This window comes from Coregonus clupeaformis, chromosome 33 (assembly GCF_020615455.1).
Source record: "Coregonus clupeaformis isolate EN_2021a chromosome 33, ASM2061545v1, whole genome shotgun sequence".
NCBI classification, from domain to species: Eukaryota; Metazoa; Chordata; class Actinopteri; order Salmoniformes; family Salmonidae; genus Coregonus; species Coregonus clupeaformis.
The window spans coordinates 25,026,794-25,050,488 of record NC_059224.1 but is presented as its reverse complement, the minus strand read 5'-3'; the positions used below and the strand labels follow the sequence as shown (position 1 = coordinate 25,050,488).

Below are 23,695 nucleotides of genomic sequence, written 5' to 3'. Positions count from 1 at the left end.
AAGTAGTCCCTGTGCACAGAGTTCTATGGTTTGTTAAACTTTGAAATCAATGTTTTTGGTTTATTTGAAAGTGAAAAATCGGAGTCAGCATAATTCCGTTACCATGGAATTGCCCATATCAAAACAGAGGTTAGTAGTGACGCACAGTGGTACCTTTGATTTGTATCTCTATTTCAGAAGGGGATAAGGGAAAATAATATTGAAACATTTCCATTTAAGGCCACAGAGGCCTGTTTCTTCTAGTTTTCTGTACTTGCTGACTGCAGAAACATTTAGGTACTGGTAGCCTACCCAACCCAGGCTAGAAGCCTTGTGGTAGTAAAGGAGTTGATGGAGCATCTGCAGTCAACTTCTTTGAGTGCTGTCTGTCCTCGGAGAGAAAGACAGGCCTGAGTGGCCATCAAGAGCTTGGAGTTTTAATAGAGCACAACTGCTTTTCCCATCTACCCCTGGGGCTCGGGCTGTAAGTGTTTTGTACAGGGACGGATCTTATGTTTCCGCCAGAGGATCAGCCTTCACATTCCACACAGGAAAGGAAAGGCAGGGAAGGGGAGAGAGGACGTATTTCCCAACTGACCCTTTGGAAATACTTGGAACACTGGTGTGGCCTTGCCAGCGTGGGGAGAGAGAGCAGAGGGATAAAGGATTAGGATCTTATTCCTGCCTCCGTCACCTGTTTTTCTAGCCATATCTCACCTACAGTTTGAAGTTCTACATTATTCAAGTTATCTCCCCTGGTAGACGCTTCCTATGAGATTGCAAGAGCAGCCAACTTTATGAAAATATGTGAATTTGTGATACCAGGATGTTTATATAAGCTATGTAAGGTGAACTTCAGGGTACAGCTGTGCTTCATAGACTCATTTTAATGTGCTGTGCACAATGAAATACCAGGTTAAATCAACCCAACTCATGGCAATATACAGGTAACTGTCAAAATAAAGGAAACCCCAACATAAAGTGTTTTAATAGGGCGTGGGGCCATCAAGAGACAGAACAGCTTCAATGCACCTTGGCATAGATTCTAACTCTATTGGAGAGATGCGACACCATTCTTCCACAAGATATTCCATAATTTTGTGTTTTGTTCATGGGGGTGGAAAACATTTTTACTATACTTGCTTGTTTTGCCACAAACTGAAATTAGGCAAACTACTAGAATTTTAGCAACAAGCAAATGGTGTGGACAATTTCTGCATAATGCATCTTTAATTAACTCAGGAACCACACCTGTGTGGAAGAACCTGCTTTCAATATACTTTGTATCCCTCATTTACTCAAGTGTTTCCATTATTTTGGTACTTACCTGTAGGTTACCACACATCATTCTCTGCCTAAAATACAGAGTACACAGACTAGCGGCTAGCCCTTCATGATATAGAGTCGACTGAAGGTCTTCTTTCTTAGATATGAGGAGGTGTCTCACCCGCTTACAATGTAATTTCTCAGGCAAAGATCATCAGAGTGCTTCAGTTAACCGTCTGAGACAAGTGTTTCAATTTGTCCCATGTACACTAAATGACAAAAAGTATGTGGACACCTGCTCGTCGAACATCTCATTCCAAAATCATGGGCATTAATATGGAGTTGGTCCCCTCTTTGCTGCTATAACCACACTCTTCTGGGAAGGCTTTCCACTAGATGTTGGAACATTGCTGTGCGGACTTGCTTCCATTCAGCCACAAGAGGATTAGTGAGGTCGGGCACTGATGTTGGGAGATTAGGCCTGGCTCGCAGTCAGCGTTCCAATTCATCCCAAAGATGTTCGATGGGGTTGAGGTCAGGGTTCTGTGCATGCCAGTCAAGTTCTTCCACACCGATCTCTACAAACCATTTCTGTATGGACCTTGCTTTGTGCACAGAGGCATTGTCATGCCCCAAACTGTTGCCACAAAGTTGGAAGCACAGAATTGTCTAGAATGTCATTGTATGCTGTAGCGTTAAGATTTACGTTCACTGGAACTAAGGGGCCTAGACCAAACCATGAAAAACTGCCCCAGACCATTATTCCTCCTCCCCAAAACTTTAAAGTTAGCACTATGCATTGGGGCAGGTAGCATTCTCCTGGCATCTGCCAAACACAGATTAGTCCGTTGGACTGCCAGATGGTGAAGCGTGATTCATTACTCCAGAGAACACATTTCCACTGCTCCGGAGTTTAATGGCGGGTAGCTTTACACCACTCCAGCCGACGCTTGGCATTGCGCATGGTGATCTTAGACTTGTGTGCGGCTGCTCGGCCATGGAAACCCATTTCATGAAGCTCCCGACTAACAGTTATTGTGTTGATGTTGCTTCCAGGGGCAGTTTGGTACTCGGTAGTGAGTGTTGCAACCGAGGAAAGTTGATTTTTACACGCTACCCGCTTTAGCACCCGGCGGTCCCGTTCTGTGAGCTTGTGTGGCCTTCCACTTCGAGGCTGAGCCGTTGTTGCTCCTAAGACGTTTCCACTTCACAATAACAGAACATACAGTCGACCGGAGCAGCTCTTGCAGGGCAGAAATTTTACGAACTGACTTGTTGGAAAGGTGGCATCCTATGACGGTGCCACATTGAAAGTCACTGAGCTCTTTAGTAAGGCCATTCTACTGCCAATGTTTGTCTATTGCATGGCTGTGTGTTCGATTTTATACACCTGTCAGCAACAGGTGTGGCTGAAATAGCCAAATCCACTAATTTGAAGGGGTATCCACTATACACTTTTGTGTATATAGTGTATCTTTCTTGTAGTCGTCTCCTTGCATTGAACGTTCACACTAAGGGAAGAAGTGGCCAGCCTTTCTTCCCCAGTCAAAGGCACATACTGATGTACAGTGGGGGAAAAAAGTATTTAGTCAGCCACCAATTGTGCAAGTTCTCCCACTTAAAAAGATGAGAGAGGCCTGTAATATTCATCATAGGTACACGTCAACTATGACAGACAAATTGAGAATTTTTTTCTCCAGAACATCACATTGTAGGATTTTTAATGAATTTATTTGCAAATTATGGTGGAAAATAAGTATTTGGTCACCTACAAACAAGCAAGATTTCTGGCTCTCACAGACCTGGAACTTCTTCTTTAAGAGGCTCCTCTGTCCTCCACTCGTTACCTGTATTAATGGCACCTGTTTGAACTTGTTATCCGTATAAAAGACACCTGTCCACAACCTCAAACAGTCACACTCCAAACTCCACTATGGCCAAGACCAAAGAGCTGTCAAATGACACCAGAAACAAAATTGTAGACCTGCACCAGGCTGGGAAGACTGAATCTGCAATAGGTAAGCAGCTTGGTTTGAAGAAATCAACTGTGGGAGCAATTATAAGGAAATGGAAGACATACAAGACCACTGATAATCTCCCTCGATCTGGGGCTCCACGCAAGATCTCACCCCATGGGGTCAAAATGATCACAAGAACGGTGAGCAAAAATCCCAGAACCACACGGGGGGACCTAGTGAATGACCTGCAGAGAGCTGGGACCAAAGTAACAAAGCCTACCATCAGTAACACACTACGCCGCCAGGGACTCAAATCCTGCAGTGTCAGACGTGTCCCCCTGCTTAAGCCAGTACATGTCCAGGCCCGTCTGAAGTTTGCTAGAGTGCATTTGGATGATCCAGAAGAGGATTGGGAGAATGTCATATGGTCAGATGAAACCAAAATAGAACTTTTAGGTAAAATCTCAACTCGTCGTGTTTGGAGGACAAAGAATGCTGAGTTGCATCCAAAGAACACCATACCTACGGTGAAGCATGGGGGTGGAAACATCATGCTTTGGGGCTGTTTTTCTGCAAAGGGACCAGGACGACTGATCCGTGTAAAGGAAAGAATGAATGGAGCCATGTATCGTGAGATTTTGAGTAAAAACCTCCTTCCATCAGCAAGGGCATTGAAGATGAAACGTGGCTGGGTCTTTCAGCATGACAATGATCCCAAACACACCGCCCGGGCAACGAAGGAGTGGCTTCGTAAGAAGCATTTCAAGGTCCTGGAGTGGCTTAGCCAGTCTCCAGATCTCAACCCCATAGAAAATCTTTGGAGGGAGTTGAAAGTCCGTGTTGCACAGCGACATCCCCAAAACATCACTGCTCTAGAAGAGATCTGCATTGAGGAATGGGCCAAAATACCAGCAACAGTTTGTGAAAACCTTGTGAAGACTTACAGAAAACGTTTGACCTGTGTCATTGCCAACAAAGGGTATATAACAAAGTATTGAGAAACTTTTGTTATTGACAAAATACTTATTTTCCACCATAATTTGCAAATAAATTCATAAAAAATCCTACAATGTGATTTTCTGGATTTTTTCTCCTCATTTTGTCTGTCATAGTTGACGTGTACCTATGATGAAAATTACAGGCCTCTCTCATCTTTTTAAGTGGGAGAACTTGCACAATTGGTGGCTGACTAAATACTTTTTTCCCCCACTGTATCTGTGCCATTCCTCAGGTCAGGGGTCAGGGCTGTAGAAACATTGGGGCTAGGTAAACAAGGGCAAGCTTACACAGGAGACATGTCATTTTGAAAAGCTTCCAGCTAGTGCGAGGTGAGAGGTTTGAACAGTCACCCCTATGAGTGACCTAAAATCCCATCTGCACCCCTCAGTGATTGGCAAGGCTGAACAGGGATAGGGATATGTATTAGCTGGAACTAGAGCTAATAAACGCCCGTGCCTAGTTCCTGTCTGACCCTTGCGAAAGTGTGCAAGAGAGAGGGAGTGAAGGGAGGAATTAGAGAGGAATTAGCAGTCGTTGAAGGAATTTCTCCTCACTCACAATATATCATAGTTTTATTGTACCCCTGATCGAAGTTAAGAGTAGCTGCTGATCTTTGTTTTTGAGAGGGTGATGGTGTCAGAGACTAAGGGGAGATGAGCTACAGTGCCAGCTTGGTGTCTCTCTCAGATAATTACAGGCGTCTGGTAGCCTACGATACAAGTTCAGAGCTGCGCATCTGACACTAATTCAAGACTGAAAGTGTAATTATAAATCTGTATGCTGTGCTGTAGTGAGTCATACTGCCTGCAGAGCCCGGTCTGGTGTATATGCTTGCTCTGTAGCAGAAGGTTTGGCTGGGATCTTGGACCACCAGGGAAACCTGTTAGAAGGGGGGATGGATGGTGGGAGCCAGAACAGCAAATAAAACACAGGACTTGTGGATTCGTAAATTAATGGAATTTGTAAATGAATAGGATACTTTTCATTGGATGGAGTTAACAAAGGACTGCCAAAGATTCTGAGAAAGGTAATAAAATAGCATGTAATTGATATGTTACAAAATCAAATGATAGGACCCATATGTGTTATACTGTTATTGGGTTTTAGAGTTTATCTTTAAAATTCATGCCCTCTTCACATACATCCGTGGTCACTGTTAGAAAATAACTCTCACAGTTACATGTGTGGATGAGGGGTGTGGATGGTCTATAACAGGGTTCTGCAACTGGGAATTTGGCACACAGATAGTTTTATTCCCTCCCCCACACCAGAAAATCAGGTCCAAGTGATCTTATTTTTGGAAATCTGTTCCCAAGTATTCCCACGCATAATAGAGACGTGATTATATCCAAATGTAAGCAAGGTATGAGATTGTGTTTTAGTCTAATATATCTGGGCTTCTTGCGGTCAATTTGCAGTCTACAAATTATTTGTAATTATGTTCCGGCCCCCTTACCATCCGCTCAAGAAAGAAATCGCCCCACGGCTGAATCTAGTTGAGGATCCCTGCTGTAGGACGTCAGCAGGTCTCATAAACCTACAGTGTATGACCAGCTTGGAATGCGATTCAGGCTCTTGGGGAGTGGAGATTAGAAATCAAACGTCCGTGTGATGTATGAGAGCCCAGCACAGCACTGTGGCCTCAGGCCAGACAGAGCAAATCTTCTCAAGGCGCCAGCAGGAGACAGACAATGAAACAGGTGTACCATTTGTTATTCCAAACCATGCCCTTTGAACAAAACCTTGAGATACTTTCATTTCATACTGTAGGAGCAGTGGAAAAAAACAGACAATCGTGTTAAAATAACTTTATAATCATTCAGTACATCTTTCATATTGGACCGAGGGGCATGTGGCAATGTGAAACAGATGTCTACTAAGATGTCTACTAAGAATAAAGTAAATGGTTCACCTTTCCTTAGACATGTTAGAGCTCCATAAACACACCACATATTTACTGTGTACTCAAAAACAGTACATCTGACTGATCAAACCAGTATTATCTGCACAGTAGATACAGTAATCACAGAACAGATAGGACCATACTTTTAGATGAAAGACATGAGGCACTTGGTCTATTTTGACATTTTAGTCATTTAGCAGACACTCTTATCCAGAGTGACTTACAGTTAGTGAGTGCATACATTTTTCATACTGGCCCCCTGTGGGAAACGAACCCACAACCCTGGCGTTGCAAACGCCATGCTCTACCAACTGAGCTACAGGGGACTACGAAATATTCCAAGCACTTTAACTGCACAGGGACACTGCACATTATAGCTTGATATGACAAAAGTTTACTCTTTAGATATAGTATCTCAGAATTCTCTTATAAGTCTCTTTGCTGTCAACATAAACTTTCAGATGAGGGTTTTGAATTTATTGCAAGAGCAGGCACACTGGCTTCAGCTTTTGGCACATTAAACTCGACAGAATTGCACTTTACTTTCAAAGTTCTGTTAAAACAGAGTTTCTTAGGAGAGGCTGAGGAAGCCCTCTCCTTTTTGGGGTTCTGTTTGCACTTTTCAACACTTTCTTCCCGTGTGATGGGAGTAGTACTAGTTTCAAGCTTCTCCTGGTTGCTGGGCATCTTATGACAAGTGCCCTTTTGCGTTGTGGTGGACACATAATTATCCACGCTCTGATCGCTTGGAGCGTTTACCGTTCTCTCTCCCGCCCTCTGTGTTCCATGATTGGCTCTGCAGCAGCCTGTGTGTGTGTGGGCTAACGTGCATCCCAGAGGGGAGGCAGGAGGACCTTGAGTCCAAGTCTGGGCTGGGGTGTTAGGACAGCCACTAGGGCCAGATGACCCTCCAGTCCGGTGTGACTCCTCCAGCCCAGCTGGGTCTGGGGAAGAGCTCTGGTCCCTGGGGAGGCCACCCAGGACGGGGACAGTGTGAACACAGTAGTTTCTGAGGTGGCAGCTGTGAGGGCCCTGTCTGGGCACCCTGCCCGGGGTGCAGTTGTGGAAGTGAGCTGGGGGACAGTGTACATAGTGCATACGGCAATCTATGGGTTTGTAGACTGAATCCAGAGCAGACAGGAGGTTCTGGCCTTTGTTGGCATGGCTGCCTGTGAGGGGGAACTGAGGAGTGGGGCATGGGGAGTCCTGGGTTGTTTGAGTGCATGGGTGGGGGGTCCACTGCATACCCATAGACTGCTGAGGAGGAGGGGGTTCCCCACATGTGCAGGTTGTGTTATGAGAGTACTGGCATTTGGATGTGGGGTTGGTGGCCAGTATGCCCAGTCCATTTTCAGAGCAGGGCCCTCTGCCGGGCTCTGCCTTGCTCTTAAAGGGGATGTGTGTGCAGAGGGCAGGGTGGGGGGCTATTCCATTATAAAGCTGGGTGCACACCTCCTGTTCCTCTGCAGGTTTCTCCTCATTCCTAGGGTTTGAAGTTAATGATTCCAGCTCGTAATGCTCATGCTCCACCTCCCCTCCTCGACTGTCCAGTTGGTACTTGGTGCCATGCTTGCCCTGGGGCGAGGGGATGTTGGTGGTGCCCTCTTTGAAAGCCTGGCACTGAAACCTCTTGGGCAGGGGGATCTGTCCGCAGGTGCCCTGGGGGCCCAGGCAACGGCACATGCACTGGAAGAAGAAGGTGGCGAAGGCCCAACTTATGCACATGATGAGCATCATGAAGGTGCCCAGCTGGGTGTATGCCAGCACTGTGGATGGCATCATCATCGCCCCGGCGACAAACGTGGTGAGTGCCGCCATGGCAATAGCAGAACCCATCCGGCCGAGGGAGAAGACGACTTTCCCCTCACGGTCAGGGTCAGGGGCGAGGCGATAAGCGACTCCATAGTGCACTGCGAAGTCCACCGACAGACCCACCGCCACTGAGATGGTGACTGACTCCAGCACGTTGAGCTCCCAGCCCAGCAGAACCAGCGAGCCCACCGTGACGAAGATGGTGCCAGCGATGGAGAGGATGGCGTAGAGGCTGATGATGATGTTCCAGGTGGTGAGGAGCATGACCACAAAGGCCACCACCACGGACAACGCCATGGCGATGAGAGTGCCGTCCGATAGGCTGCCCTGCAGGTCGTAGAACTCCAGGTTGCTGACAAACCAGCCGTAATTCAGCCCGGCCGGGGCGTTCTTCAGCTCCTCCTGGATCCAGGTGTCCACCTCGTGGTAGAACTGGTGCATCTTCTCGTAGGCCAGTGTGAACAGGTAGGTGCTCTGGAACTCCAGGACAATGGCCCGGATGGTGTCGTTGATGTCGAAGCGAGGCCCGGGGGTTTTACTGTCCAGGTGGAAGCTGGTGCTGCGGTCCAGCTCCATGATGGCCCTCTTGATACACAACTCAAAGATGTCCTGCTTGTAGGGGAATGTTGACTGGCTGCAGCAAGGGTAGACCGAGGACTCTTCACAGTCCCGGTTCTCCATCCACTGCTTAAAGGTCTCAATGAAGCAGCTGGTGAAGTCCTGCTCCTCCGACTGGAACACAAAGCTCTGGTTCCTTAGCCTCTGGCAGAAGTTGAGGATCCACAGCTGGGAGGCTGGGCTGGCGATGTTGAAGGTGTTGTCCAGCATAAGCTTGCCTTTGTTCTTAGGGTTGAGGGGGTCTCCGTTGTCCACGGGGGTGACCCCCCAGATGATGGTGATGGGCATGTGCAGGTCCTCCCCATGGTGGACCCTCTCAAACATGAACAGTTTCTTGTACTCAGCGTCATAACGCTCAAAGGGGTGGGAGGAGCGGAACACCTTGAACTCCGAGAGCTCCAGGGAGGGCAGCTTCATCTTGGGGTTGACACACACCACGTATGCCCCTCCCACAGTGAAGGCCAGGAACCAGAAGAGCCAGAGGTAGCGCAACTTGATCACGATACAGGGCAGCACCTTCTCAAAGAAGATCCGGGAGGCCTCGGAGACGGTGAACAGGCACTTGCTGGCCTTCTGGCACAGGTTGGCCCAGAGGGTGCGGGTGCAGAACCCACTCTGCTGTGGGGGAGGTTTAGAGCAGGTGAAGATGTTGGGCAGGTAACGCTCATGGAGCACCACCACGGCTGGCAGCCAGGTTACCATCAGTATGTAGTTAACCAAGATGGCCGTGCCGGCGTAGACGCCAAAACAGCGGATTGCGGTGATGTTGCTAACGTAGTTGGCGTAGAAGGCGGCGGCCGTGGTAAAGCTGGTGACGAACATGGAGAGGGCCGCGTGTTGCAGAGTGATGCTAACCGTCTCCGACAGCTCAGCATTGGGCTTGTCGAACTTGGTGTAGTTCCACACGTCACAGAGGACGAAGGCATCGTCTGCCCCGATGCCCACCAGGATGATGAGGGCTGTGAGGTTCATGAAGGGGAAGAATTCAAAGTCGAACACCATACGGTACAGGAAGTAGGACACGATCAGGGAGCTGATGATGGCGATCATGGTCATCAGGGTGATGAACACAGAGCGTGTGTACACACACATGACAACCAGCACAATCACTATGGCTATGGCCGGATACACGGTATCCGTCAGTAGGTAGTCCTGGAACAGGTTGTGTTTGATACCGAACTCAATCCCTGTGATGGTGGTGACGCCGTCCGAGCAGTTCCAGTTCTCAAAGTTGTCCAGATAAATGTTCATCATGGTCTCCCCTTTCTCTGTGGGGGAGAACAGCATGCCGTGTTTCAGGACGGGGATAGGGTAGTCGGTGTTCTTTGGGCTCATGAAGTCTTTGTCCACCAGGAAGTGGAAGATCTGGTAAACGGCGTTGTACTTGGTGCACTTGCGTGGGACGTTGGTGCACTTGGACTGGTCCTTCCTACGTGTGGTCATGTCCCAGCAGTCGGGGCCCAGCGTTCCGTTGTGGTAGTACTTGGCGCAGGAGCGCAGGATCTTGAGGGTGTGTGACACGTCGCGCTCTGTGATCTTCTGGCAGGAGGACTTGTTGGTGAGGATAGCCACGTAGTTTCCCAGGGTCCAGCTGGGACAGCAGGAGGCGTCAGTGGTGCGCTGGCACAGGCTCCAATACTGAGGGTGGGAGCGCACCTGGGGACAACACAATACAACAGGATAGAAGAACAGAGTACAACTAGAACAGAGCAGAACTATTGACCCAAGGAGACCATAACAGGAGACAAGGCCAATATATCAGGAAGTTGGGGTAGTTCCAGCCTGAGGCAGCATAGACTCCAGACATACAATTTCTAATATGATGGGGGGCTTATTTCAGGCATTTAAAAATCATTAACATGGCAAAATTTGACATGAGTAAATGCTATGGCACATCATCAACAGTGCTGTTCCACTTACCCGTGTATTGTCCAAATTGCACATGGATTTAATTGCTTGTATATTCCAAAGGTTCTTCCCCTCTGCAGATGTGAATACTAATCTGGAGTATCTGTCACCTGCACATACATTAAGAGCTTCCGGTTAGCATTTCATCACAGTCAAACACTTAGTAGATAAACACTTAAATAATAAATAATATGCCATTTAGCAGACGCTTTTATCCAAAGCGACTTACAGTCATGCGTGCATATTTTTTTTTGTGTATGGGTGGTCCCGGGGATCGAACCCACTACCTTGGCGTTACAAGCGCCGTGCTCTACCAGCTGAGCTACAGAGGACCACAGGAGAAGTGTTACGTTGAGTTTGTACCTGGAACATCACAGAAGAAACTGTCTTTGCTGAAGTCCCATTCTGCTTGTCTTTTATCTCTGTCAAAGTGATCTTCAGCCCACCTGTCCTCTTGGTGACTGAAATAAAAAAGTAATGGTGTGATTGCACTGTTAACTGTTAACACTTCATACATTAGAATTAAGTTTCCTATCAATTCTGAATATCCACCTGACAGAATGAGACTGAATCCACTTAAAGCATACACACAGCAGTGATTTCTTAGATTTGCACATGCTAACCAAAGATAGTACTGAAGGGTCATTCTTAAAACAAATGAAGGAAACGGTTTTAGACCGACCCATTTAAGCGATTACAAAGCCTGTGATTATATAATAAATCAGTGGAGTGATCACTATCACATTGCAATCATTATTTTAATAATCATTATTATAGCCGGATCATAGTGATGAGCAGGGGTTTCAGGGACACATCCTCTGAGGGACCGAGGCAGAATGATGCAGAGTCCTGTTGACAGGCCCTGGAGCCCCCCCCAGTGATCAGGATAAGTCATGGAATGATCCACTTGCAGGATGGGATTGAGATTTAGTGTGTCTGCTTCTGTCTGTTTCTGTCGGTCAGCAGCAACCATCACTCCATCTCATGGCCTGAGACCTGATCCTGATCAGCCCCCTTCATCAGGGATTTTGAATCAATACATGTGTCACTAAAGGGTTAGAAGGATGAAATTAAATGGACAGGAACTGTGAGTTCGGCTTTGTTACCTTTTCGCCTGCTCGTCGGCGTACTTGAATGGGTAGTTAGCCAGGGTTGCTTTGTACCCTGTGTTTTTCACCATGTTATTCCATGTGACTAATCGCTGGCCTATGGCCGTGCCTCGTGGCTCAAATCCCTGAAGGAACAGACAAACAGAGGACATCTTTTTAGTTCACCAGGAAATACACCTTATACATCTTGGACTCTTCACATGCACTCAATATAATGATTTTGGTGTGCCAGAAACACTAGGTTTTCAATCTTGATCAAAATAAAGTCCAGTATTTTCTATGGAGAAAGTTTTGTGCCTTCCTTCGATTGGCATGGCCTACTCACCAGTAAGGGGTCTGAGAAGTCTGGCAGGTCTGGCACCAGAATACCCACCAGGGCACACACCACGATGAGGACTGTACACACCCCCAGCACCACCACTGGCCAATCAGCAATCAGCTCTGCATAGCTAAAGATTAAGGTCAGGTATTGATTAAACACAAATCTGATGGCTTTATAACTATATGAATATTATATGTACTGATAACCAAACAGAAAAGAGAAGGGTACATGGATACACTAGTAGAATATAAAAAGAGTAGAAGGTGCTCATTAAAATGCCATTATTGAATTTGTCAAATCGTCATGTAGATATTTAAGTATATTCAGTGTTCTGACTTGAGGGAAACTCAGGGGAAGGCATGTCTTGTAGAGGAGTATGGGAGGTGGTTAGCAGGTTCCAGGCACAGTGAGCCCTTTTTACATCGATAACTGTGATGATTCACTACACAGGAATGACAGCTCGGCAGGGTATTAATGGACTCAAGGAGAGCTTTTGTCACACAAAAAATAATTATATTTGGCAGATCTTACCTTTTGGGGAACCGAAAAGGCCTTGCAGGGCTGAAAAACAAAAGAGAGATAAATCAGATTTACATTTAGAAGTCAAAGCAACATCCAATCAAAACCAGATTTGCCTCAGCATCGGTGCAGGGGGAACATGTTTCTTCATGAAAGGTTTTTGAACAGCAATGCAGCACACATCTTGTGTGGAACAACTAGCTCTATTCAAACGTACATACCCTCAGGAGTTTTAGAGGACTAGAGTCCCATTGGTGCGATCTCTCTTGTGCCATAAACACAGACAGAGAGGATCAGCACTGGGCTTCCCCGTTGCCAAATTAAGCTTTCAGCTGCGCCGGATTTGTCTGGACTTTCCATCAGCACCTTCCCAGAACAGTGGGAAGCCTCCAGATTGCAAGCACGAGTCAGAGGGAATCAGATACGGCCACCGGATCACACAGGGCCCAAGACAGATAAGAGCAAGGCCAGAAGGGTGAGGGCAGGGGGAGAGGAGGGAGGGAAGAGGTGAGGCGGAGATAGGGCTGGGTGATATAGACAGAATATCATCACGGTATAAAAAAAAAAAAATTATGGTATGACAAAATTTGACTGTATTTTAGGTTTTTGAATAATAAAAGTTCTAAATTTGCTTCATGAGTAGTGTGACCCTAGGGTGGCAACACATACATTCTAAGTGATTTCAATGAGTCTTTCTCCATTCTGATTGTTATATACTGCCTCCACCCCCCACCAGGTGTCTCCCATTTGTCCCCGTTATCCCTTGTGTATTTACAGTGGCTTGCGAAAGTATTCACACCTCTTGGCATTTTTCCTATTTTGTTGCCTTACAACCTGGAATTAAAATTGATTTTTGGGGGTTTGTATCACTTGATTTACACAACATGCCTACCACTTTGAAGATGCAAAACATTTTTGTGAAACAAACAAGAAAACTTGAGCGTGCATAACTATTCACCCCCCCAAAGTCAATACTTTGTAGAGCCACCTTTTGCAGCAATTACAGCTGCAAGTCTCTTGGGGTATGTCTCTATAAGCTTGGCACATCTAGCCACTGGGATATTTGATCATTCTTCAAGGCAAAACTGCTCCAGCTCCTTCAAGTTGGATGTTGGGTTCCGCTGGTGTACCGCAATCTTTAAGTCATATCACAGATTCTCAATTGGATTGAGGTCTGGGCTTTGACTAGGCCATTCCAAGACATTTAACAGTTTCCCCTTAAACCACTTGAGTGTTGCTTTAGCAGTATGCTCAGGGTCATTGTCCTGCTGGAAGGTGAACCTCCGTCCCAGTCTCAAATCTCTGGAAGACTGAAACAGGTTTCCCTCAAGAATTTCCCTGTATTTAGCGCCATCCATCATTCCTTCAATTCTGACCAGTTTCCCAGTCCCTGCCGATGAAAAACATCCCCACAGCATGATGCTGCCACCACCATGCTTCACTGTGGGGATGGTGTTCTCGGGGTGATGAGAGGTGTTGAGATTGCGCCAGACATAGCGTTTTCCTTGATGGCCAAAAAGCTCAATTTTAGTCTCATCTGACCAGAGTACCTTCTTCCATATGGGGAGTCTCCCACATGCCTTTTGGCGAATACCAAACGTGTTTGCCTATTTTTTTCTTTAGGCAAATTGCTTTTTTCTGGCCACTCTTCCGTAAAGCCCAGCTCTGTGGAGTGTACGGCTTAAAGTGGTCCTATGGACAGATACTGTGGAGCTTTGCATCTCCTTCAGGGTTATCTTTGGTTTCTCTGTTGCCTCTCTGATTAATGCCCTCCTTGCCTGGTCCTTGAGTTTTGGAGGGCGGCCCTCTCTTGGCAGGTTTGTTGTGGTGCCATATTCTTTCCATTTTTTAATAATGGATTTAAAATGGTGCTCCGTGGGATGTTCAAAGTTTCTGATATTTTTTTATAACCCAAACCTGATCTGTACTTCTCCACAACTTTGTCCCTGACCTGTTTGGAGAGCTCCTTGGTCTTCATGGTGCCACTTGCTTGGTGGTGCCCCTTGCTTAGTGGTGTTGCAGACTGGGGCCTTTCAGAACAGGTGTATATATACACACTGAGATCATGTGACAGATCATTTGACACTTACATTGCACACAGGTGGACTTTATTTAACTAATTATGTGACTTCTGAAGGTAATTGGTTGCACCAGATCTTATTTAGGGGCTTCATAGCAAAGGGGGTGAATATATATGCATGCACTACTTTTCCGTTATTTATTGTTTAGAATTATTTTCAACAAGTAAATTTTTTCATTTCACTTCACCAATTTGGACAATTTTGTGTATGTCCATTACACGAAATCCAAACAAAAATCCATTTAAATTACAGGTTGTAATGCAACAAAATAGGAAAAATGCCAAGGGGAATGAATACTTTTGCAAGGCACTGTATACCAGTGTTTTCTGTTTGTCTGTTGCCAGTTCGTCTTGTCTCATCAAGCTTACCCGCGTTTTATTTGCTCTAGTCCCTGTTTATCCCGGATTTGACCATTCTGCCTGCCCTGACCCTGAGCCTGTTTGCCGTTTCTGTACCTTTCAGACTCTGCTCTGGATTACTGACCTCTGCCTGCCCTTGACCTGTCATTTGCCTGCCCCGTTTTTGTAAATAAACATTTTGCTATTTCAAACTGTCTGCATCTGGGTCTTATCCTGAGCCTTGATACTAGGCCTTATTTTTAACCAAATTTTGCAAATGCGATTTGACTTGCGATTCAGAGCAAAACACTTGGGTGAACTTTTGGAATCATGGAAATAAACGGATTATTCTAATTCTATAGTTTGACTACTTTCCGAAGGCACTGTATTCTAACACCTTGACTTTTTCCATTTTGTTACATTACAGCCTTATTCTAAAATGGATTAGAAATATATATATATCCTCAGCAATCTACACACAATACCCCATAATGACAAAGCGAAAACTGGTTAAATTTTTTTTCTCCAAATGTATTAAAGATATAAAACAGAAATACCTTATTTACATAAGTATTCAGACCCTTTGCTATGAGACTAAAAATTGAGCTCAGGTGTATCCTGTTTCCATTGATCATCCTTGAGATGTATCTACAACTTAATTGGAGTACACCTGTGGTAACTTCAATTGATTGGACATGATTTAGAAAGGCACACAACTGTCTATAAAAAGGTCCCAGAGTTGACAGTGCATGTCATATCAAAAACCAAGCCATGAGGTCGAAGGAATTGTCCGTTGAGCTCCGAGACAGGATTGTGTCGAGGCACAGATCTGGGGAAGGGTACCAAAACATTTCTGCAGCATTGAAGGTCCCCAAGAACACAGTGGCCTCAATCATTCTTAAATGGAAGAAGTTTGGAACCACCAAGACACTTCGTAGAGCTGGCCGCCCAGCCAAACTGAACAAATCGGGGGAGAAGGGCCTTGGTCAGGGAGGTGACCAAGAACCCGATGGTCACTCTGACAGAGCTCTAGAGTTCTTCTGTGGAGATGGGAGAACTTTCCAGAAGGACAACCAACTCTGCAGCAACCCACCAATCAGGCCTTTATGGTAGACGGAAGCTACTCCTCAGTAAAAAGGCACATGACAGTTTGCCAAAAGGCACCTAAAGACTCTCAGACCATGAGAAACAAGATTCTCTGGTCTGATGAAATCAAGATTGAACTCTTTGGCCTGAATGCCAAGCGTCACGTCTGGAGGAAACCTGGCACCATCCCTACGGTGAAGCATGGTGGTGGCAGCATCATGCTGTGGGGATGTTTTTCAGCGGCAGGGACGGTCAGGATCGAGGGAAAGATGAATGGAGCAAAGTACAGAGAGAACCTTGATGAAAACCTGCTCCAGATCGCTCAGGACCTCAGACTGGCGCGAAGGTTCACCTTACAACAGGACAACGACCCTAAGCACACAGCCAAGACAACGCAGGAGTGGCTTCGGGACAAGTCTCAGAATGTCCTTGAATTGCCCAGCCAGAGCCTGGACTTGGACCCGATCGAACATCTCTGGAGAGACCTGAAAATAGCTGTGCAGCAACGCTCCCCATCTAACCTGACAGAGCTTGAGAGGATCTGCAGAGAAGAATGGGAGAAACTCCCCAAATACAGGTGTGCCAAGCTTGTAGCGTTATACCCAAGAAGACTCAAAGCTTTAGTCGCTGCCAAAGGTGCTTCAAGAAAGTACTGAGTAAAGTGTCTGAATACTTATGTAAAATGTGATATTTCCGGGTTTTTAAAATGATACATTAGCAAAAATGTATACAAATCTGTTTTTGCTTTGAAATTATGGGGTATTGTGTGTAGATTGATACGTGGGGAAAAAACAATTTAATCAATTTTAGAATAAGGCTGTAACGTAACATAATGTGGAAAAAGTCAAGGGGTCTAAATACTTTCCGAAGGCACTGTACAATAGTGGGCACTTTGAATACAGTGTTGTTTGACATGACAATTAATGAAAATGCCAGTGTCACGTTCGTTGAGTACAGGATTGGACCAAGGTGCAGCGTGGAATGCATACATGTTTATTCACTAAGTTAACACACGACAAAGCAACGTAACGTAACGTGAAGCTCACAATGGCTACACACAAACAAGCCAAACAAGAGTTAAGATCCCACAACATAGATAGGCAAAATGGCTACCTAAGTATGATCCCCAATCAGAGACAACGATCGACAGCTGCCTCTGATTGGGAACCACACCCGGCCAACATAGATCTAAACATACTAGATCTACACATAGATATACACATTACATAGATACTCACACCCTGACCAAACCAACTAGCGAACTCTATGTCATGGCGTGACAGCCAGGGAGGAGTTATTGTGACACGGTAGGAAGCAAAGTGTTTCCTAGGAGACCCTATAATCTTTGGCTACATTTAATGTTCTCTTAGCTACTTCATGTAGCTAACATGTTCTTACTTTGCGTATTCCACTTTGATTTAGAAGATGCTGTTGCACAAACAACATGCTCATTTAGGCTGTATAGCTAATTACGTTTGCTCTGACTCAGTACATTTATTAGCTAGCGATTAGCATTAGTGGCTAACAATTAGTGGCTAGCAAGATTTAGCCCCAACTTGCTAAGACAAGACAAGTGACGGGGCGGGGCTAGGTGTGTGTGGAAAGCGCCATGGAGAGAGAGCTGAGAGAGAGGACTGAAGTAGTGAAGTAAACTATAAAAATTGACGTTACAAACAGCGTATCACATTTTAACAAACCAAACATTCAAATACCGTTATAGAAGGTAAAGTAAAAACCCAAACCGGTCTGTGCATCAATACTGGTATATCGTAAAATGCAGTCAACCGCCCAGCCCTAGGTTGAGATGTCTTCACATGCCATATACACTGAGTGTACAAAACATTAGGAACATGACCAGGTGAATCCAGGTGAAAGCTATGATACCGTATTGATGTCAATTGTTAAATCCACTTAAAATCTGTCAAAGTGCGACGTGAATGCGGTAGGCGAAGTCAAACGCAGGACACCGAGCTACTGGAAACGTACTTTTACTAACAAAGTAACCAGAGTACAAAACAACCTCCAAACAGGGAGGAGAATACCCGCACAATAGCAACTGCCGAAAATGACGAGAACAATCACACACAACACACAATGAACGACAGAGGGTTATATAGGGAATACAATACAACATAATAGGAAACAGGTGTACACAATCAAGACAAAACAAGTCAAACACAGAAACATAGATCGGTAGCAGCTAGTACTACGGGGACGACGAACGCCAAAGCCTGCCCGAGCAAGGAGGAGGAGCAGCCTCGGCTGATTCCGTGACAAAATCAGTGTAGCTGAAGGGGAGGAGACAGGTTTAAGAAGGATTTTTAAGCCTTGAGACAATTTAGTCATGGATTGTGTATGTGTGCCATTCAGAGGGTGAATGGGCAAGACAAAAAATTTAAGTGCCTTTGAACGAGGTATGGTAGTAGTGTCAAGAACTGCAACGCTGCTGGGTTTTTCACACTCAACAGTTTCCCAGTCAACTAGACACAACTGTGGGAAGCATTGGATTCAACATGGGCCAGCATCACTGTGGAACACCTTCGACACCTTGTAGAGTCCATGCACCGACGAATTGAGGCTGTTCTGAGGGCAAAAGGGAGTGACACTCAATATTAGGGAGGTGTTCCTAATGTTTTGTACACTCAGTGTATACTCTGAATGGTCAAACTGACAGCGAATGACAGTAACAGACTCACATGATCACATACACACAGGCCGGTGGCTATGAAATCTGTAGAACTGTGGACAGACTGTCCTAACATTATGTCCTAGGGACGATATACGTCATTGCTTTATACTGCAACCTTGACATGTTCATCCTCATTCTAATCACTGCAACCTGCATGAGTATTGCACTACCAAGGTCACAATTTGGCACAAGCTTCACAGCCCACATCAGGGACTAGGTAAGATTACACAAGAAACGTAAACAAGGAAATCAGTATTCCAAACAGGGAAGTGAGCTCAGACGATTCTCTGCATTAGCCAATCACAGTGCACACACACAGGATATTTCAGCGTGATTGGAGCAATATGGCCAAGGTGCCAAGAGGTGGTTGTATTTTTCCTCCTTCTCCCCTTTAAAAGGGAATCCATGGAATGCTATAATTAGTGGTTGCCATGGCACCGTGAGGCACAGAGGAACAAAAGGTATTGGCAGGAATTTTTCACCACAGGGTAACTTCTGGGGAAGCAGTAAATCCCCTTTAAAGTTAGCTGGACATGTTAATATGACAACCAGATGTTGTATGGCATAGGCTTTGAACAATCTGCATATTGTAGACACAAGGTGAGTCCCATCAACCCTACCAACTTGGAGTGAAGCTCTTTGCAATTTTTTTGCATTCAACTAGCCAGTTATTCACGTTTTAAAATGTGAGAGCCTGATACTAACAATGCCTAGTGAAAAACACATTCCCCCTACCTAATTTATTGCTATTCTATGCTGTCCAATAGTTTCCATGTACGGGCTTTGAACGGCGGAATTCGGGACGGAGATATGGCCCAGAATGAAGGAGAGTTATTGGAAATTGTTGGACTGGATTTATAAAACATCTTTACTCGTGGAGCCATCAAAAAAAGCACTGCTGCCTATTTATTTGCGAGATCTGTTCTGGATCTATTTGCAACTTTCCGAACCATGACCACATTTCAGACGAATAAGAAGATGTCTAAAACAGAGGTAGCCCTATACTTTGGATTTACGACAGACGTCAGAATCCTCCGATAGTATTTCAGCATATTCTTAGCATGAAGCAAACTTTAAAATATTTTTCTCTTAAAAAAAGTTGGCATTTGTGTCTCAATTCTTTCTTCCAATCTGTCAATGGAAGTAGTAATGTGAAGAAACGCAGACTAACTCCTTGAAATAACACCCGCTAAAGGAGAAGGGAGGAGGTGCTGGGGTGGGGAGGAGAAATCTGTTGACTGATGATCACAGGCTCTAAATCCAGCAGGATGACAACCCACAGAGTCAGGTTTCCTCCCCTCTGATCCCAGTCCCCTTCAAACAAACTCCCCACAATTCTTCCACAAACTTACAACAGCTACCCTTCCTAAATGTTATTCTATTTACCCGAAAGGGGAATGTTTATGGATCACTGGGTTAATTAATAAAGTAACTTGGGAGCAGCAGCCGGGTCAGGCCGCAATGGCCATGTTGACGTGAAGGGAGGAGAGAGAGGGGTCAGGGGTCACAGAGCTGAGGGGGGAAAACTGCTAGAGCTGAGGGGGGAAAACTGCTAACAGACACGGCATATATTTCTGTAATAAGGGGCTGCATGAAGTGCTCAAGTCAGACCAATTACTGTCAACTCTCAATTATTTGCTCCTGTGATTAAAACTCACTGGAACACTGCACACAATTAGTCTCGTTCAAGTTATGGAATTGTATGAGTGGCTTGAGGGTGAAATCCAAATATCAGCACGATATCATAGCCATAACATACTGTAGTGAAATGTTGAGTTTAAAAAAGTATTGATCATTAGGCAGTAGCCACCAAAGTCAGGGCTCATCAACATCCACGGTATACCTTAAATAGATTTATGAGGTACAGTATTACTTCTTACAAGCTCGTAAAACTGTATTTACAAGCTATCTACACAGCACAGGTCTCTGATAGTTATTTTGGGGAGAGAACAAGGCCTCTGGATGCAAGTGTATATGAGAAAATGTGAGTCTGAATAAGAGATTATTGCTGTATAATGAGTCTACGCGCAGTTTCTTTGTTTGTGTGTGTGTAGAAGGGACATGGACAGCTACATCCACCAGTGCATCCGGTCTGGAGGTCACACCTGCCATCTCCACATTCTTGGGATTGAAATATGGGCGTATACAAATTCCAGGCTTACAGGCCAGATTTCAACACTGTAGCCAATAGTTACAAGCTGTCCAAGAGATGTCTTTATTATCCTGTGACCTCGCTCCCTTTATAGCAACCAGCTTAACCCCCTGAGTCCAGGGGCTTCAGAACCAACCCCAAGGAATGTATGGGTATTGCACATGCCATCACCAACCCTGCACTGAGCTAACCAACAGACCTTGTCAGCTAGGCCGAGCAGGGCGAATTAACGATACCGATAAGTCATTATGCCAATAAGTATGTCAATGTGTCATGAATTATTAACATAGTCGCTTTTGGTGTTCATAAGTTATTTGCTCAATAGGCTAGATCCATGATGAGCAGTTTAACCGGTTTTAGCAATAATTCCTACAATATACCAACAATACCAAAACTTTTAATTTCATAGTCATGATGATGGACTTCATGTCAGTCTTGACACAGATTTAACGGAGGCAGTACTAGATGAGTGTGTTGCATGTTGGCCTATTCCTGTAGCAGAACAACAGGTCAAAGTCTCTATTGCTGAACACATTCAGTACAAGAAGCTCCATGAGACCTCCAGCAGTGGAACCAATGGCTTTCAGCTGCCAGCCCAAACCAGCCCCAACACATCACATCCAACATCCGCATTCAGACCTTGAGGACCGGGCTTCTGCAAGAAGGGAGGCTGTGTTACCATTTGCTGCTTACATGACCAGGATTCCTCTACTGCACAAAGTCAAGGAGCGGAACCAACGGCAAGCAGCTGTGCTGACCCATCAACTCCTCTCCCAGTGCCTTTATGAAGATGTCCAACAACTTATTAAGTCCTGGAAGCTGCCTGGTAAGGAGATCTGGAAGTTTCGCATGATTGACATGAGCTGCCCACCCCTAGTTGACACACTGTTGCTGCTTTAGCCAACTCTGTTGCAGTTGTCATGCTGGCTAGAGCAGTTAAACATAATGGTAACCAGGCTAGAGTTCCCTGCCTGTAGTCGAGGCCATTTTGAGAGTAAACCTACCCCTCATAATGTGGCCCAATTTCAAGGTACGCCCTCCATTAAGACTTATGTGATAAGGTGCATACATGTCTAGACAGAAAGGTAAACTCATGTAAAAAGCCCAGCATCACATATTCCTCTTTGTTTACCTACAATATCCAGTGTCAAGCACAGCAGTGCCTCTAGCTCCTGCCTGGGTCTCTTTGATCCAGCATGCCCCTGTTTGTTGTCCTGGGACTGATCTCACAGAGATATCAGGGTATCTTTGGAGTAAAGAGATACATTTTCATCCCTCCCACCTCCTCTTTATACTATTATATCTATGTTCAATGCCCATCTAGGGCCACAGTGTCTGAAGGCTCTCCAGCTCTAACCGCAGCTCTTGACAAAGAGGGTTTGGCAAGACGGCGCTGTAACATCTTGGAGGTGTCTGGTGACACAGCTGTCTGGTGAGTAGCAGACCAGGGCCAGCGGCTGTTGGGGCTAGCGTCAGTTAGAGGCCAGTAATGAAGTCTGACCTGTCCTCCCTGAGCTGAGAGAGTGAGTGTGAGGATGGGGGGGGGGCGGCCGAGCTGGAAAATTCCAACCATTAGCTAAGTTCACCAAGTGCGTAGAGGCTGGAGAAACTAAGTGATTCATAAGAACCCTCACATCTACAGTATATCAGAATGACGTTAGTACACCAAGCTGCATGCATTGTTATGTAAATGTGTGAATATTAATTGAAATCCATTAAGAATAATACAGTGTATTCTCAAGACTGGTTTTGAACTACTATGAGAACAAATATAGGGGAGTCACTGTAGCACAGTGTACCTATTGGAACCATCTAGATGAAGGTCCATTATAAACTAAATATACCATGCAATGTTGTACGTAGATGATTGAGCGATTGTGCCTTCAACTTATATACCATTTGGACAGGCTGTTAAAAGGGCATTATAAGGGATCATATTACATGCTAGTAACTATTTATAAAGCATTACACATCTCATCAAATCTTCCATTAGGCCTAATCCCCCAAGGAGCAGAGTGTAAGTGTGAAGCCTCACTAACTGCTCCCCAGAAGAAGAAAGAAAAAAGAGAGCAAGCTAATTTGAAGTTATGACAGAGTGCTGTTCAGATCCAGCTTTGATCATGGTTTATAGGATAGTATGGCTGTTTGAGCTTGGGTGGGTACCTTTATGGGCTTTGCTTTGTCTCATGCTCAGGGGCCATACAGTATAGAGCATGGACTGGAGCGCGGTCTGGAGCAGGGGCACTGGGAGCTCACCCCTCTGTTATTATCCATCCGTGCAGGTACGGGAGTCAGCTGTACTGGATGGAGGGTGTGCTCTGGTGTACTAGGCTACTGCCTGTGCTTAAATCACTCCACATAGATGCAGACCTGTTCTAAGAAGCCAACAGAAGGCTCTGGAAGCAAACTGGGTGGTTCCCTCCCTCCTTCCCTCATATTTTGTGTCTTTCTAGGGCAGGAGGTACTCATCTCTCCTTTCCCCTGATCTCCCCAGAGACACCAGGGTGTTTCTTCATCAGTCAGGGCTGAGGCTGGGCGTGATGGATGTCTCTGTATAGTGGTTAATGGGCCAAATGGATAAAACGGTAGCGTGAAGAGCCCTGCCGCTAATTCACAAGGGTTCACATCGAGGTCCAGGACTCCAGGCCCCCTCAGACCGCAGCAGGCATAGCAAACAGTTGTTATTCTTGATAATGTGCAAAGCCTTGTCAAACTGACACCCTGAAATCCATAGCACAAAGATCATTTTCAGGCCGCCTGGCCAGTCTGGGCTTGCAGCTGTCAGACAGCTTGGTATATTAGTTAATGTCTCCAAAAGAGATCTCTCACTGGGGGAAAGATATCTGAGGCGTGATAAAATATAAAACATTTAAGGGAAACCTAAGGGAGTTCTCAGAAACGAGAGGGTCTATGCATTCATATTAAGGCTTTTGTGCATATGTTTCCGTATACGGCC

At 45.5% G+C, this 23,695-nt stretch overlaps 1 protein-coding gene across 3 annotated transcripts in view; it reads right to left on the bottom strand.

The window, feature by feature from the left end:
• Positions 1 to 6,359: 6,359 nt before the first annotated feature.
• The window catches only part of LOC121548853 (protein dispatched homolog 1-like), a 58,500-nt gene continuing 41,164 nt past the window's right edge, over positions 6,360 to 23,695 (bottom strand). For all 3 annotated transcript variants that reach the window (XM_045210235.1, XM_045210234.1, XM_041860472.2), the window contains 6 exons: positions 12,406 to 12,435; positions 11,878 to 12,001; positions 11,550 to 11,677; positions 10,807 to 10,904; positions 10,456 to 10,553; positions 6,360 to 10,191 (listed from right to left, as the gene is read on the bottom strand). In XM_045210235.1, coding sequence (XP_045066170.1) covers positions 6,550 to 10,191; positions 10,456 to 10,553; positions 10,807 to 10,904; positions 11,550 to 11,677; positions 11,878 to 12,001; positions 12,406 to 12,435 — 4,120 coding nt within the window. In that variant the 3' untranslated portion in view covers positions 6,360 to 6,549. The remainder of the gene's footprint in view (positions 10,192 to 10,455; positions 10,554 to 10,806; positions 10,905 to 11,549; positions 11,678 to 11,877; positions 12,002 to 12,405; positions 12,436 to 23,695) is intronic.